Source organism: Scyliorhinus canicula, chromosome 5 (genome assembly GCF_902713615.1).
Source record: "Scyliorhinus canicula chromosome 5, sScyCan1.1, whole genome shotgun sequence".
In the NCBI taxonomy this organism is placed as follows: Eukaryota; Metazoa; Chordata; class Chondrichthyes; order Carcharhiniformes; family Scyliorhinidae; genus Scyliorhinus; species Scyliorhinus canicula.
Genome location: NC_052150.1, coordinates 204314427 through 204331058, shown reverse-complemented (window position 1 = coordinate 204331058; position 16632 = coordinate 204314427). Strand labels below are relative to the sequence as shown.

Below are 16632 nucleotides of genomic sequence, written 5' to 3'. Positions count from 1 at the left end.
TGTTGACTGGCAGAAGGCAGGAATGGGGATAAAGGGTTTTTTCAGGATGGCAGCCAGTGACTAGTGGTGTTCCACATGTAAAAGTGTTGGGATTACAGCTATTCACCATATACATGGTGCTGAGGGCATTGTTGCTAAGTTTGTTGAGGATAAAGATATGTAGAGGAATCATGTTGAGGAAGTGGGAGGCAGCAGAAGGACTTGGACAGGCTAGGAAGGTGGGCAAATGTGGCAGATGGAATAAAATGTGGAAAAGTGGGCGATTATGCACTTTTGTAGGAAAAATAGAGGCATTGACTATTTTCTAAATGGGGAAAGGTTTCAGAAATCTGAAGCACAAAGGGACTTTGGAGTCCTTGTTCAGGATTCTCTGAAGGTTGACGTACAGGTTCAGTCCGCAGTTAGGAAGGCAAATGCAACATTAGTATTCATGTCAAGAGGGCTAGAATTCAAGATAGGGAATTACTGCTGAGGTTGTACAAAGCTCTGGTCAGACCCCTTTTCAAACATTATGAGCAGTTTTGGGCCGTGTATCTAAGGAAGGATGTGTTGGCCTTGGAGGTGGCCCAGAGAAAGTTCACAAGAATGATCCCGGGATTGAAGGCTTGTCATGAGGACCATTTGAGGACTCGGGTCTGTACTTGAAGTTCAGAAGGATATGGGGTGATCTCATTGAAACTTTCTGAATACTGAGAGGCCTAGACAAAATGGACATGGAGAAGATGATTCCACCAGTAGGAGAGACTAGAACCCGAGGCTACAGCCTCATACCTGAGGGGGAAAATCCTTTAGAACTGAGATGAGGGTGAATTTCTTCAGCCAGAGGGTGGTGAATCTGTGGAAATTATTGCCACAGAAGGCTGTGGAGGCCAAGTCACAGTATCTTTGAGTCAAAGATGAATGGGGTCTTGATTAATATGTGGATCAAGGGTTACCGAGAGAAGGCAGAATGGGGATGAGACACATTCCAGCCATGATTGAATGGTGGAGCTGACTTGATGGGCTGAATGGCCTAATTGTACTCTTATTTCTTATGGTGTTGTATGTAGATTCAGGCATTTCTTTATCTTTGGAATGGATTGAATTCTCAGAAATGGCTTAATAATGCTAGGGACCTTGGCGACAGATGGATCATTCACTCTCCCCTACTGGCTGAAAATGGTTGCAAATGCTTCAGCTTTGCCTTTTGTGCACACCTACTGGGCTCGACCAGTGGGAGTAAAGTGGGACTGTTCATGGAGCTACTTCCTCCCATTGTCCAGCATTTACAATTGGATGTGGCAGGAGCGTTGATCCTTTGGTTGTGGGATCACTTAACATATAGCATACTGATTCTCTTCGACATACGGCCCTGTGTGGTAGCTTCATGTTGGCAACTTTCTTTTGCGTATGCTTGGTGTGGCATATATCCTGGCATGCTCTACACATTGAACCAGTGTAGGTCTGCTAGCTTGAAGGTACTGGGCTGCAAGGTATGCTGGGCCATAAGGTTAGAAATTTTCTTGAATCTGTTCTGAATTTGCCCTGTTTTGAATTTGTCCTGTTTTTAACATCGTGGTAGTGTCACACATAATGATCCGTGTTCTTGGAGTGAAGGCAGAACTTTGTGTCCACAAAGATGATATTGTCACTCCTGCAGGTAATATCATGGACCAGGGGTGGGCAAACTACGGCCCGCGGGCCGCATGCGGCCCGCCAAAGGTCTTTATGCGGCTCACCAAGTCATTTAAAAAAAAATTTTTTTTTACATTTTTTTATTTTTTATTATTTTTTTAAGGTTAATGGGGGGGGCTGTTGGGTTACTTACTGGTACAGGGTGGATATGTTGACTTGAGTAGGGTGATCATTGCTCGGCACAACGTCGAGGGCCGAAGGGCCTGTTCTGTGCTGTACTGTTCTATATTCTATATGAGGCGCCCAGAATCATAACCGGGTGAAGTAATTATTTTACTTAATATACTATGCGGCCCTTTAAAATTGTGAATTTCTGAATGTGGCCCTTGCACGGAAAAGTTTGCCCACCCCTGTCATGGACAGATGCAGTTGCAGCACAGATTAGCGAGCAAAAGTAGGTTTTTCTTGTTAGCTCTCACCACCTGTCTTGTAATCAGCAGTGGTGCTTGACATGTATTGACATGGTGATTGATCAGCTGGGGAAAAACAGTAGCTGGCAATCAGAAGGTTTCTTTCCCCTGTTTGACCTGCTGTCATGAGATGGCAGATCAATGTTGAGGACTCCTAGGGCCTTTATGCCACTTGAGGGATGTTGGCTGAAAGTTGTGATTTTGCTTGTCATTGTTTCTTCAATAGACTGGATATTTTCAACATTCCATTTTCAACAGGTCCTCCAATGATGGAGAGTTTTTAAAATTTAGAGTACCCCAATTATATTTTTTCCAATAAAGGGGCAATTTAGTGTGGCCAATCCACCTACCTGCACATCTTTGGGTTGTGGGGGTGAAACCCACGCAGACATGGGGAGAATGTGCAAACTCCACATGGATAGTGACCCAGGGCTGGGATTTGAACCCAGGTCCTCCGCACCCCAGTCCCAGTGCTATCCACTGTGCCACATGCCACCCCAATGATGAGGAAGAGTTGATCTGAGCTGGGTTTGCCAGTTATATACACATTCATTGCCTGGATTGAAGCTGAATGATCTGTTAAGTTGTATTATACTTTTTATTTTGGTAGCTATTTTGAAACAATTTGAGTGGGATTGCTAGGCCAATTCGGAGGGCAGTTGAGTCTACCATATTTCTCTTGATCTGGAATCTCGTATACAACAGACCATGTAGGGATATGAGGTTTCCTACCTTTGGGGCATAGTGAACCAGGTGGGGTTTTATGGCAATCTGTTGTTTCCTGGTCATTACTGATGCCAGCTTCTTGTTGCAAATCTGTCTAATTAACTGAAATAAGCTGATTGTTTCACATTTTCAGTTTGGGTGACTCTAGTAGATATTGAGAGCTAAGTGCATAACAATGTAAAATGGAACTTGTGTTAACTAAATAGTTTTGGAATAATCATTACGTAAATGTGTACTCCATTGTTTCTATAGGTTTTTCTTCATTCAGTTCATTTGGTAATCTTGGAACGGCATCATTCTCCTCTTCTTCATTTGGAGGTGGTGGAATGGGTAACTTTCGATCAGTATCGACATCTACCAAGTTTATTAATGGCAGGAAGATCACCACGAAGAGGTATTTTAAAAATGGATTTAAGGTTTTATATAGAAAGATTATCTCATTCTGTGAGATGGCTAGATAGATTTACTGCATTTTAATATTTTGAAACAAGTAAATCCTTCCCTTTGTCAAGTTGCGATGTATTTTATGATTAAAGTCAAAGCTAAAGTGGGGTATTAAAGCCCAACGAGGTCTCTCTTTTAACAGATGTATGTTCTGTCGTAACTTCTGTTTCATTTTAGTGTTGATCTCTTATTCGGAAAAGCTACTTAAAATTGTGCTGGCTATTTTTATTTCAATATGGCCACTTTAAATATTTCAATCATACAAATGCATTTTTGAAGTTTAACTGCATATTGCCTTTTAATTTTCAGGATTGTAGAAAACGGTGAAGAACGAGTGGAAGTAGAGGAAGATGGTCAATTAAAATCTTTAACAATAAATGGTAAGGAGCAGCTACTACGATTGGATAACAAGTAAACTATTCCCTCATATTTAACAAGTGAAAATGGATGAGCACTCATGGGTGAAAAGATTTTTGAGAGTATCCTGGAAGGAACTTTGCATTATGCGTTACATTGTTTAGTTCAAAATAGTTTTGCTGCTTGTTATGGCACCAATAATCCAATGTTCATGCCATACCTGGAGTTTACTTTGACGGGACCACAGAATAGGACCATCTGGTATTGATTTTTTGAGTTGTCTTTTTGTATTATGAATTTATTGATGCACTTTCTTGTGTAACCATTTTCATTGAGCATTTATCTTTTGAATCTAGAGATTATTCCACTCTAATCCAAATTTTTCTAGTTAAATGAATGCAAATTAACTTCTAACTTGCGGGAGGATTTAATGTGTTAAAAATTTTCTAACTCTCTTTTGTACTTGCTAGTAAATATAATTAAGAATATTTAATGACCATAGTTTGCATTTTTTGCTTGAACTTGCATCTTTTGTGGTTTAGTTTTTGCATGTATGCCACTTCAGTGATATTTTGGGAACTGTTGGTGTTTATGCTGTTATAACCTGATCACTCAACAACGTAACATGTTGATGCTGGCAGAATGAAAACTTTATTTGTTAACAAATGACGTGAAAAGAAATGTTTGTGGCACAACCATTAAAGGGCATGGAAAAATATATTGCGTCTGTGGTGATTTGAAGTTTATTTGCAATCTTGCACATTTTTATTTGTAGTAGTCTCACTAGCATTAAATGCTTGCTTCTTTCTTAGTGCGATGGAAAACTTTCCGTGTAGAGTATAATTGCTGCTGCTTTTTAAAAATAAAATACAGAAGTACTAAATTATCATGGACTAAAGATTGATTACCAGTTAACATTTTCAAAAGACAGGTTTCTAATTTGGTCATAAATTCAAATGTTATTTTAGGACAAAAGGACTTACTATTTTCATTCAATTGCTCAATACCATATTAAGTTGTGGCTTTTTAGGAAACACTTGCATAATCTTAGAAGCAGCTATTATACCTGTGGCACATGATTTCGGGGGACTTTATGAACGTGTGGCCAGTATTTTAAACCAATTTCTTGTATCATTTTATTGCGTAGATGTCAACTGAGACCAGGAGCAAAAATGTGTACTCGGATTTCATGTCCTAATACCCGTCATGTTTGTTTTGGCATAGCCAACATGTCTAGCTATGGCTAGTAATTTCAGTATTTTCAAACAATACAAACAATGATCAAGTGGTCCATAAAGTGTCTCCTATTCATTCAGTCATGTTGCAACTAAACAATGCTACCATCGATAGTTTCCTTGGAAAGGCAATAAATCAGCCTCAAAACTTTAAAAAAAAATTTAGAGTACCCAATTTTTTTTCCAATTAAGGGGCAATTTAGCGTGGCCAATCCACCTACCCTGCACATCTTTGGGTTGTGGGGGTGAAACCCACACAGGCACGGGGAGAATGTGCAAACTCCACACTCACGGACAGTGACCCAGGGCCGGGATTCAAACCCAGATCCTCAACACCGTAATCCCAGTGCTAACCACTGCGCCACGTGCCGCTCCCAGTCCGCTTCAAAACTTGACCGTTTTGGTGTGGGGGCTGGAGTTGTGAATTTCCTCCAAGGCCTGAAGGCAATCAAAAACCCAGTCTGGAAGATTAAACTGACTAGGCTATGGTTACCCAGTGTCCAAATACCTTTTTTGTATGCAGAGATATTTATTCTTAAGCACTTTGTCTAGACTTAATGTTCAGTGCTTGTGGCAGATCTACACCTACTAAATTAGTTGCCAACATATCCCAAATGTCAATAATTCTCTAGGAAGATTTTGTTCAATTGTATGCATGCCCTTCCCTGTTCAACGATATAATGCTAAAAATTTGGCCACCTCTTCCCCTTCCAAGCCTCTTTTCGATCAAATACTTAATCGCCTTTTCCCCAATGTTGCTTTTCTAGAACGCAAAAACTATCAAAATAGAAGTAGGCCTGCAATCCCTTGAGCCTATTCCACCATTAAGTTGGATTCTGGTTGATCTTTATCTTATTCTATCTGCTGATATTGGTCCCATTTCCCTTAACTTGCCAAACAAAAGTCAATCTCACTTTTGAAATTTCCAGTTGATTAGCCGCAACATGTGGGAAGATGCTTCCATGCAAAGTGCTTCCTGACATGACTCCCTAACAGCCTAACTTAAATGTTATGCTCTTTGTTCAAGATTTCCCCCAAATGGAAATAGCTTCTCTATCTACCTAATCAGGATATTTCTTCTGGCGGAGGGTGAACAGCCAGAGATTGTGGTTCATATTATACCAATGACATAAGAGGGATGAGGTCCTAAAGCAGAGTTTAGCGAGTCAGCAAACAAATTCAAAAGCAGGATCTTGAAAGAAGTAATCTCAGGATTATTTCTAGTGTCACATGCTGGTGAACATTGGAATAGGATTGAGCAATTAAACATCTGGCAGATGAATTGTAGGAGGGAGGACATCAGATTTGAGGTATTCAAGCCGGCTCAGCAGAAGGTAGAACCTGTACGAGATGGATGGGGTTCCACCTTGGTGCCAGACCAACCTCCTTCGCAGGATGATTTGCGAGTGCAGTTGCAGAGGTTCAAACTAAATTGGCAGTGGAATGGGAACAGAGAGAAGGAAAACTGGTAACGGGAAGTAGAAAAATAGTACGGAAAATTAGACCGTTGAAATAAAGATGAGCATCAAATAGAATCGGGATTAGAATGGCAGAATAAGGCTAAAAAGACAAAGTTAATGGTAGTCTAACTGAATGCATGCAGCATTCACAACAGCATAGATGATTTGCAGGTGCAAATAGGTAATGGGGTATGATTTAATCACCTTTAGAGACATGGTTGCAAGGTGACCAGGATTGGGAGCTGAATATTCGGGGATATTTGTCATTTAGGAAGTGTGGGCAGAGGAGAATAGGAAGATGACTAATGTTGTTGATAAGGAACAAAATCAGTACGCTAGAGGATCTTGGGTCAAAGGATTAAGATTAGGAGAAGCTAAGAAACAGCAACGGTTAGCAAACATTGGTGAGAGTTGTTTACAAGGCACCAACTAGTGGTAATGTTGGGCACTGTATAAATGAGCAAATTAGAGCTGCACGTAACATGGTTAAGACAGGAATAATGGGTGACTTCAATTTGTACATCAGCTAGGTAAACCTAATTATCACTAATGCTGTGGAGGATGAACAGTATTTTCATTGATCGACACTGTAGAAGAAACACCCTGGAAATGGCTGTAAATCAGGAAATTGAAGGGAGTGGAATTCAGGAAATTTCAATCACCAGGGAAGTGATGCTGAGCAACGTATTGGAGCTGCAGGTTGACAAGTCCCTGGATCCTGATGGACTTCAGCCTAGGGCCTTCACAGGTGTGGCTAGTGCGATAGTTGATGCATTGGTCTTAATTTTCAACAAATCTCGAAATAGCAAATGTAACTCTTTTTTCAAAAAATGAGGGAGACTGAAACTGCAAAGCTACAGACCAGTTAACTTAACACTGTTATGGGGAAAATGTTGTAAGCTATTAAGAAAATTATAGGGTGCTAGGGAAAATGTTAAGCTATTATTAAGAAAATGTATGGGGGAGTCGAGGTTGGCAGTTAGCATGGCTTTGTGAAGGGTAATGATATTTAACCAATTTGAATTTTTTGCAGAGGAATTATGTGCTGTGGATAAAGGGGAGCCATAGGATGTACTGCTCTTAAGATTTCTTGAAAGGTTATTGCAGAAAATAAAAGCTGGTGGTGTAGGGGGTGACACATTCACATGGATAGCATAGAAGATTAGCTAGGTGACAGGAAACAAAAGTAGAGATAAATGGGTCATTGAACGTAAAATGTAAATGGGGCATGCTGCGCCACGGATCAATACTGGGGCCTCGACTTTTTACAATGGATGAAGAGACTAATGGTATTGTGCTAAATTTGATAACACACATAGGAAAATAAGTTGCAAAAGAGGCCATAAGGCTATAACGGGACATTGTTTCCATAGAAACACATCAGGAGCAGGCCCTTTGGACCATTGTGCCTGCTCCATCATTCATTGTACTCATGGTTGATTCTCTATCTTAATGCCACACTCCCATTCACTCTCCATACTCCTTGATACCATTGGTGTCTAGACATCCATCTATTTCTTTAGTATGTTCAATGCCTACACAGCTGTACATGATAGAGAATTCTACTGGCTCACCATCCTCTGAAGAAAGATCTCATCAGTCCTAACTGACCTGCCCTGTATCCTAAGGCTGTGGACCATTTTTTAGGCCCGCCTCCCCGCCGCCCATTCCAGCCAGGAGAAACAGTATCCCTGCATCCAGTCTGTCCAGCATTGTTAGAATTTTGGACCTTTTTAATGAGATTGCCCCTCTTCTTAACTCCTGTGAATAGCCTAGTTGACCCAATATCTCCTATAACAATCCTGGCCTCCCAAGAATTAGTCTTGTGAACCTTTGTTGCAGTCCCTCTACGGCAAGGAGATTTGGTTTCATCAAGGTCTTGTACAGCTGCAGTAAAGCATCCTTGCTCCTGCACTCATATTCTTGCAATGAACTGCTTGCTGCACCGCATGCTTGCTTTCAATGACTGATGTACAAATACACCCAAGTCCCTCTGTACATCAACATTTCCCAATATATTACCATTTAAATAATACCATCATTCTGTTTTTCCGACTGAAGTGGATAACTTCACATATATGCATATTATTCTGCATGTAATTGCCTACTAACTTGTCGAATTAGCCTTGAGCACTCTTTACTTCCTCACTACTCATTCCACGTTTTATGTCATCAGCTAGCTTGGAAATATTACTTTTGATTCTTCCATCTAAATTGAGTGGGCAAATTTGCAACGGTCCGTTTTGGCAGACACTAAAGCGTCTCTGGATGGTGAGAGATTGCAAAACCCACGATGCAGCACCATCTGGGTGTCCTGGTGTGCAAGTTGTAAAATGTTTGTATGCATTTACATAAAGTGCTATGGAAAGCTAATAGAATGTTGCTGTTTGCAAGGGGAATTGAATAAGTTATGCTTCAGTTATACAGGGCACTGTCAAGGCTACATCTGGAGTAATGTGCACAGTATTTGTCTCATTTAAGAAAGGAGCAAACCTGTTGGATACAGTTCGGAAAAGATTCCTCCGCTAATAAATGGAATGGGAGGGTTATCTTTGAGGCTAAGCTTGTATCTGCTGGAGAGGAGTGAGGCAACTTGTTTGAAATCTCAAGATCCTGAGGGGCCTTTATGGGGTAGATGTAAAGTGGAAATTTCGACTCGCGGGAAATTTTGGAACTAGGGATTAGTGTTTAAAAATAAGGGTTATCCATTTAAGATGAGAAATTTCTTCTGAGGATTGAGTCTTTGAAACTCTTCCTCAAAAGGTGGTGGAAGCAGTGTCTTTGAATATTTTTAAGGCAGAAGTAATTTTTGATGAGCATGGGGGGGTGAAAGCTTATTTGGGTAGGCAGGAATGTGGAGTTTGGGTTACCATCAAATTAGCCATGATCTTATTGAATGACAGGCTCAAGGGGCTGAATGGTTACCTGCTAACTTCAGGAAATCATTTATTTAAAAACATTTTCCTAACCACATCTTTGGGTTGGGGTGAAACGCACAAAGTCATGGGGAGAATGTGCAAACTACACAGTGACCCAGAGCCGGGATTGGACCCAGGTCCTCAGCGCCATAGGCAGCGGTGCTAATCACTGTGCCGCCTAATTCCAGGAAATCATATGAACATAAGTGTGTTTATTTAATGAGGGATGATCTATAACCTTGGTGTGAAGGAACCATTTGGAAATAGCGACCATAAAATTGAGTTTTATATTAAGTTTAAAAATGATGCAGTTCATTTTGAAACTAGGTTCCTAAATCTGAACAAAGGAAATTATAAAGGGGACAGGGAGTAGGTGGGGTGTTAGATTTGATGGTGGATGGGCAATGGTGCGTATTTAACGAAATATTACAAATATACATTTCTCTAAGACACACCCCAACCGTCAATATAAATCCACTGGTGAACAAATAAGTTGAAAATTGTATTAGATCAATTTGGTTGGTGGCTTGAGGTTGCGAAAGAAATTGGCAAGCTTCAGGATTAGGAGAATTTAGAATCTGGAAAAGAATGGCCAAGAGGCTGGTGAAGGGGCAGGGGTGGGTTAGATGGGGCTGGTTTAGCAGGGCTGGTTTAGCACAGGGCTAAAGAACTGGCTTTTAAAGCAGACCAAGGTAGGCCAGCAGCACGGTTCAATTCCCGTACCAGCCTCCTCAAACAGGCGCCGGAATGTGGTGACTAGGGGCTTTTCACAGTAATTTCATTTGTAGCTTATTTGTGACAATAAGTGGTTTTCATTTCATTTTTCATTTTTTAAAGGCAAAAGGAATGTAAGCTGGTGAGTAACATAAAGGTGGATTGTGGGCAGCACGGTGGCGCAGTGGTTAGCATTTCTGCCTCACGGCGCCAAAGTCCCAGGTTCGATCTCGGCTCTGGGTCACTGTCCGTGTGGAGTTTGCCTATTATCCCCGTGTTTGCGTGGGTTTCGCCCCCACAACCCAAAGATGTGCAAGATAGGTGGATTGGCCATGCTGAATTGCCCCTTAATTGGAAAAAAATTAATTGGATACTCTAAATTTATAAAACAATAAAGGTGGACTGTCGGCGCTTCTTCAGATATGTGAAAAGAAAAATGAGGACAAATGTGGATCTGTGGTGGAAGCAAGAGAATTTATAATGGAGAATAAGGAAATGGTGGTAAAACTAAACAATTGCATCTGTCTTTATGAAGCAAATATGGAGGAAAATACAGAGTATCTCACAGAAATACTAGGAAAACAGATTAGTGATAATGAGGAACTGAAAGAACTTGGCATTGATGAGGAGTAGTATTCAAAATTAATTGAATTGAAGATTCATAAATCCCCTGGACTGTTTGAGAATATCCCAGCGAATTGAAAGTGGCCATAGAGATAGTGGAAACATTGATTACCTTTCAAAATTCTGTAGCTCCTAGAAAGTTGCAAATGTAACCACTATTTAAGAAGGGGGTGAGAAAGAAAACTAGCTTGTTTGACGTTAATAGAAAATTGTTCAAATCTATCAAAGGGTGTGATAACTCGACACTTGGAAAATAAGAATTGGTCAGAATCAGCATGGATTTGTGAAAAGGAAATCATGCTTGACCAATCTACTGGGTTTTTTTGAGGATGTTGCCTCTATCGTGGGTAAAGGTGAACCAGTAAATGTGTTGTATTTGGATTTTCAGAAAGCTTTCAATGAGGTCACCCAGGAGGTTAGTAAACAAAATTAAGAGTTAATGGGATTGGGATAATGGACTGCTATGGATTGAGAATTTGTTAGTAGTCATAAAACGGTAGGAATAAATGGGTCATTCTCAGGATAGCAAGCTTAACATCGAACATACAGTGCAGAAGGAGGCCATTTGGCCCATCGAGTCTGCACCGACCCACTTAAGCCCTCACTTCCACCCTAGCCCCGTAACCCAATAACCCCTCCTAACCCTTTGGACGCTGAAGGCAATTTAGCATGGCCGATCCACCTAACGTACACATCTTTGGACTGTGGGAGAAATCCGGAGCACCCAGAGCGAACATGCAGACTCCGCACAGACAGTAACCCAGCAGGGAATCAAACCTGGGATCCTGCCACTGTGAAGCCACAGTGCTAACCACGATGCTACCGTGCTGCCCATGATGTGCTACTCTAAGGATCAGTGCTTAGGTCACAACTGTTCTCATCTTATATAAATTATTTAGATGTGGGACCAAATGTAATATATTTTAAGAGTTGCCAATGACAGAACTAGGTGGGAATGTGAATTGATGCAAGGAGGCTTCATGGAATTTGACAAGCTAAGAGAGAGGCAAGAAGAACATAGCAGATGGAATATAATATGAGTAAGTAGGAAATTATCCATTTTGGTAGAAAAAGTATTTTTCAAATAAACGGTGAGAGGTTTGGAAGTGCTAATGTCCAAAGGTACCTGGCTGTCTTTGTTCATGAGTCACTAAACGCTAGCATAAAGGTGCAGCAAGTGATTAGGAGGCAAATGGTATGTTGGCCTCGCAAGGGGATTTGAGTACAGCAGTAAAAATGCTTTGCTGAAATTGTATAGGGGCTTAGTGAGACTACATCTGGGGTATTGTGTAAGTTTAGGTTTCTATCTAAGGATGGATGTGTTTGCTGTGGAGAAGTATAATGAAGATTCACCAGAGAAATCCCTAGGGTTGCGGAATTGCCCTATGTAGAGCATTGGGGCAACTGGGCCTTTTTCTTGAGTTTCAAAGAATGAGGTGTGATCAGCGTGACCAGGTAGCTGTGGATAGGATGTTTCTCTTGGCTGGGGAGTCTAGAACCAGGGGACACAGTCTCAGAATAGGGGGCAGCACACGTAAAGGCTGATAACTAGGAATTTGTTCACTCGGGATTGTGAATCTTTGGAATTCTCTACCCCAGCAGCTGTTAGATCTCAATTGTTGAGCATATTCTATAGATTTCTGGATGCTAATGACATTAAGGAAATGGTGTAGGAGAAATTGCACAAGAGGTCAATGATCAGAATGGTAGAGCAGACCTGACAGACCAAAGGGTCCTGCTCCTATTATATCAACAACATCTTGTTTATTTGGCACTTTTAAAGCACCTGGGGTATTTTGTGCTACAGGTGCCATTATAAAACTAAACTGTGGCATCAAGCCACATGAGGTATTTGATAGAGGTAGATTTTAAGGAGAGTTTGAATGGAGGAATGTGAAATTGAGGTACAGGGAGGGTATTCCAGAACTTATGATTGGGGCAACTGATGGCACAGCCACCAATGATAGAGCAAATCAAAAACTAGGATGAAAGAGGCCTGGATTAGATGAATGCAGACATCTTGGAAGATGTGGGGCTGGAGGAGATTCTGATACGACGTCATGGAGGGTTTTGAAAGTAAGGATGCAGATTTTAAAATCAAGATGTTGCTTAGCAAAGAGGTAGTGCAAATCCGTAATACAGGGATGGGTGAACGGGAGGAACTTGGTGTAAGTTAAGACGTGGGCAGCAGTGTTTTGGATGACCTCAAGATTACAGAAGATGGAATTGCCTTCATCTAGATCAGTAGATATTGTAAAGAATAGTGACCCCGACTGTTCCCTGCAGAAGTGTGCTGTCACTAATTACCGTCCTCTGACTACAACCAACTTCCTGTACAATGAACAATCTGCCCTCCAATCCACAGGATTCTCTTGTGTAACAGTTGACTGTGAGGCACCTTAACAAAATGTTTTTTGGAGATCCATATATATGCAGTGTTTACTGGGATATTTCCATTCCTGAACCTGGCAATCTCAGGTCAGTCAGGTTGGTAAGGCACGACTCTTCTGGAAGTCATGTTGCATGCGTGTGGGCGATCTAGCAGCGCAGTGGCTAGCACTGTTGCTTCACAGCACCAGGGTCCCAGATTTGATTACCGGCTTGGGTCACTGTGCAGAGTCTGCAAGTTCTCCTCGTGTCTGCGTGGGTTTCCTCCAGGCACTCCAGTTTTCTCCCGCAAGTCCCGAAAGACGTGCTTGTTAGGTGAATTGGACATTCTCAATTCTCCCTCGGTGTACCCGAACAGGCGCTGGAGTGTGGCGACTAGGGGATTTTCACAGTAACTTAAATGCAGTGTTAATGTAAGCCTACTTGTGACAATAACAATTACTTCCATGTCTGTAATAACTGCTTTGACAAGGTGGTTGTAAAGGACACCCTGGTGATCCATTCCAGCACCTTGTTCTACAACTAATGTCAAACTAATGGGGTTTACAATTTTGACTTCTTGTCCTTTTAAAAAATCAGTTCAACATTAGTTCCTTCCAGTCATCAGGACCGATCCCTAATTCCCTGAGAAACCCGAGTGGGTCCTATGCTGTCTTTCAACTCCATCTGATTTCTAAATGACTGGTAGTGATAGTAAAAACCTTTATTACTCAGCCTTCCTTTTGCATATCTTCTGATTGCTCTGATAATTTGAGAATAAAGGTTCTATTCTTATGGGTTTTAATTGCAATCTGATTAGTCTTTGTATATGACTCGTTTGTAACCTTGGCACAATTTGACCGTGTACTCTGAATTTTGAGAAATAAGATTTTTGCATTCAAGGGTTTAAAGTTGTTTTGTATAGTGTTACCATCTCTGCCTAGTACAGTTGATCAATGGTCTCAATTCAACCCTTTGTCATTTGTACATGTTTAAACCTTTTGAAATCCTGGGACTGTCATTGAATATTTGGACGCAGATGTAGGTGCTCCTAGACATAGAGGCATAATTCTGTATCAAGGTCATGAATAAAAGGCTAAATTAAATACTTAGTTACCCCATGGCTCCTCATTAACCTGCTATACGAGAAAACATTAATTTGTCATCTTGTTAACATGTTACTGTAGAAAACAATGTCCATCTTGCATATAATTGCTTAGTTAAGATTTTAGTTTGTGCAGATAGAAGTGGCATATTAAAAATACCGTGTTTTAAATATTTTAATTGCTTTCATGCCACTTTCTTCACTCGTGTCCTTGCCTCATAGCATTCTTGTGTTGGTGGTTACGTTTTGGGCATTTAGGGGATTTGTATTAGCCTTAAATTTAGCCTCCCCTCCATGGGAATTGGCTAATTTTAGAACTAGAATCCTATTCTAATCAGATTGACAGGTATTCAAAGTTAATGTTTCAGCTGTAGGTTATTTCAGTGCGCATGCATATCTAATTATACCCTGTATTACGTCACCAGACCAGACCCCAGCAGTAGCTGGGATACTGGACTGTTGTAAGTGTGCGGAAAGAATACTTCGCTCCAGGAATGATTGCACCAAAATAAATAAGCACAATATTAAACTCTTTAATATATAGCTTACTATTACTCAAATAATTATAAATCCTTAATTGCTGTCTCTATTCCCAATTGAATAACAAAAAAAAACATACTACGCTCAATCCATCCTACATCCCAATGGCACAGAGTAATACTTGCTTTCCAGAACAGATTTGGCTCCTGTTAGAACCTCTGCAGACTCTGGCTGGATGTCTTCAAAAAGCTGTTTCAGCTGGTTTGTTTCCGCTTCCCTCTTGTCCTCAAACAAGTCTGCGCTGCTTTTTAAAACTATCCTACTGTGAGAAAAAGGACTTGTAGACTCTGTTAGCCAGATCAGAACTCAACTCAAAGGGCAAAATTCTCTGGCCGCGTTTGCCGGGCGACTGGAGAATCCTGTCCGAGGTCAATGGATTTTTCCATTGTCGTCGTCTTGCATGTGGCATTCTTGTGGCGGGACGGAAGAATCCAACTCAAAAGCTTTTCAGTATCTGAATACTTGAACTGCACCCAGCAATTACATAATCTTTATTAGTGTCACAAGTAGGCTTACATTAACACTGCAATGAAGCTGCTGTGAAAATCCCCAAGTCGCCACATTCCAGCGCCTTTTCGGGTACATCGAGGGAGAATTCCAAATATCGAATTCACCTAACAAGCACATCTTTTAGGACTTGGGGAAGGAAACCGGAGCACCTGAACGAAACCCACAGAGACACTGAGAGAATGTGCAGACTCCGCACAGACAGTGACCCAAGCTGGGAATCGAACCTGGGTCCCTGGTGCTGTGAAGCCACAGTGCTGAAAACAAATTAACTCCCCAGGCTGAAAATACATTAACTATCCGGTACTTCCCCCTAGTCAAACAACAGTGCATTATCCCAGGCTTTTACGATGGTCAAGTGTACCTCTGGCTCCTACAAGCTTTCTGGTCTTGCAAAACGAGATTCTTTTAAAAGCATAATCACTAGTCAAACACACTCCAACCCAAGCTTCTACCCCCAAATTGTCAAATGTTCACAATCCAATATATCTATAATCCTGCATTTGTCATACCAGAATTGACCAGCCTCTGGTGGTGATCATTTTTTAAAAACTTATAATTTTTAAACTTGGCAATTTTACCCTCCACTGCAGTATAAATGTTTCATAGCGATCTCTTCCTGAGTGACATTTTTCTGTTTGCAAGTTACCAAAATGAGTAAGTTAGAGCATTACATTGTCTTCCAAGTTTTTGTGTTTTAAATGGGGAAATAAGAATGAGGATCATGCCTGTTGGCCCTGTGGGGAAAAATAGCTTAAATTTGTTATTTTTGATCGTCTTTACTCTTTCATATGTAGGAGGACTTCCCAACTTCTTCTCTTTCCCCAACTTGCCCAGTCAGCACAAAACAGCCATGTGCATCAGGAAAATATGTTGATGCCATTTATTGGAAATGTAACTTCTATATAATTTTAGCAATCATTTCTTCACTTTAAATATGCCACTTCATTTTGCACATGTTATGATCCCCACTGAGAACTTTTTGAAAAAGAGAAGATTGAACTTTTTGAAAGGATGACAAGTCTAAATATTAAGACTTACTAAAACAAACCAACAGCACCATTGACTAAACGCTATTTCAAAATGTACTTGGCTCCCAAATGTTTACTTCTGTTTTTTCCTCAGTCTGGTAACTTTTAATCTTTGAACTGTACTTCGTGGTGCAGATTTTTCTGAAGATTCTGTCTAACTCAAGCTAGGCAAATCTTCAGTCTCATTTTAAAACTCCTCTAATTTGGTCTCAGTGCAAGCTCTCACCTCTATTCCCAGTGAACCGTGGAGAGACTGTCCACCTCCGCTCTTGTGCTGTTCAGGAGTAACTTTAGTAGAACCCAATAATCCGATTCGACAATGGCTTCCTATGTATCCTTCCCCTCAAATCCCATCTCCATGGCAATGTAAATCTCACAGGCCTGGTATTCAGGTTGATACAGGAACTGGAGTAGGCCATTCAGCCCATTGAGCCTCTGCTATTCAACTAAATCAAGGTTCATCTACCTCAACGCCATTTTCCCATGCTATCCTCATAACCTGATGCCGCATATCACTCCA

The 16632-nt window shown here is 40.9% G+C and overlaps 1 protein-coding gene across 1 annotated transcript in view; it reads left to right on the top strand.

Moving 5' to 3' along the window:
• The window catches only part of dnajb6b (DnaJ heat shock protein family (Hsp40) member B6b), a 170422-nt gene that overhangs the window by 28085 nt on the left and 125705 nt on the right, over positions 1-16632 (top strand). The window contains exons 7-8 of the mRNA XM_038798376.1: positions 3063-3204; positions 3564-3634. Of these exons, the coding sequence (XP_038654304.1) occupies positions 3063-3204; positions 3564-3634 (213 nt within the window). The remainder of the gene's footprint in view (positions 1-3062; positions 3205-3563; positions 3635-16632) is intronic.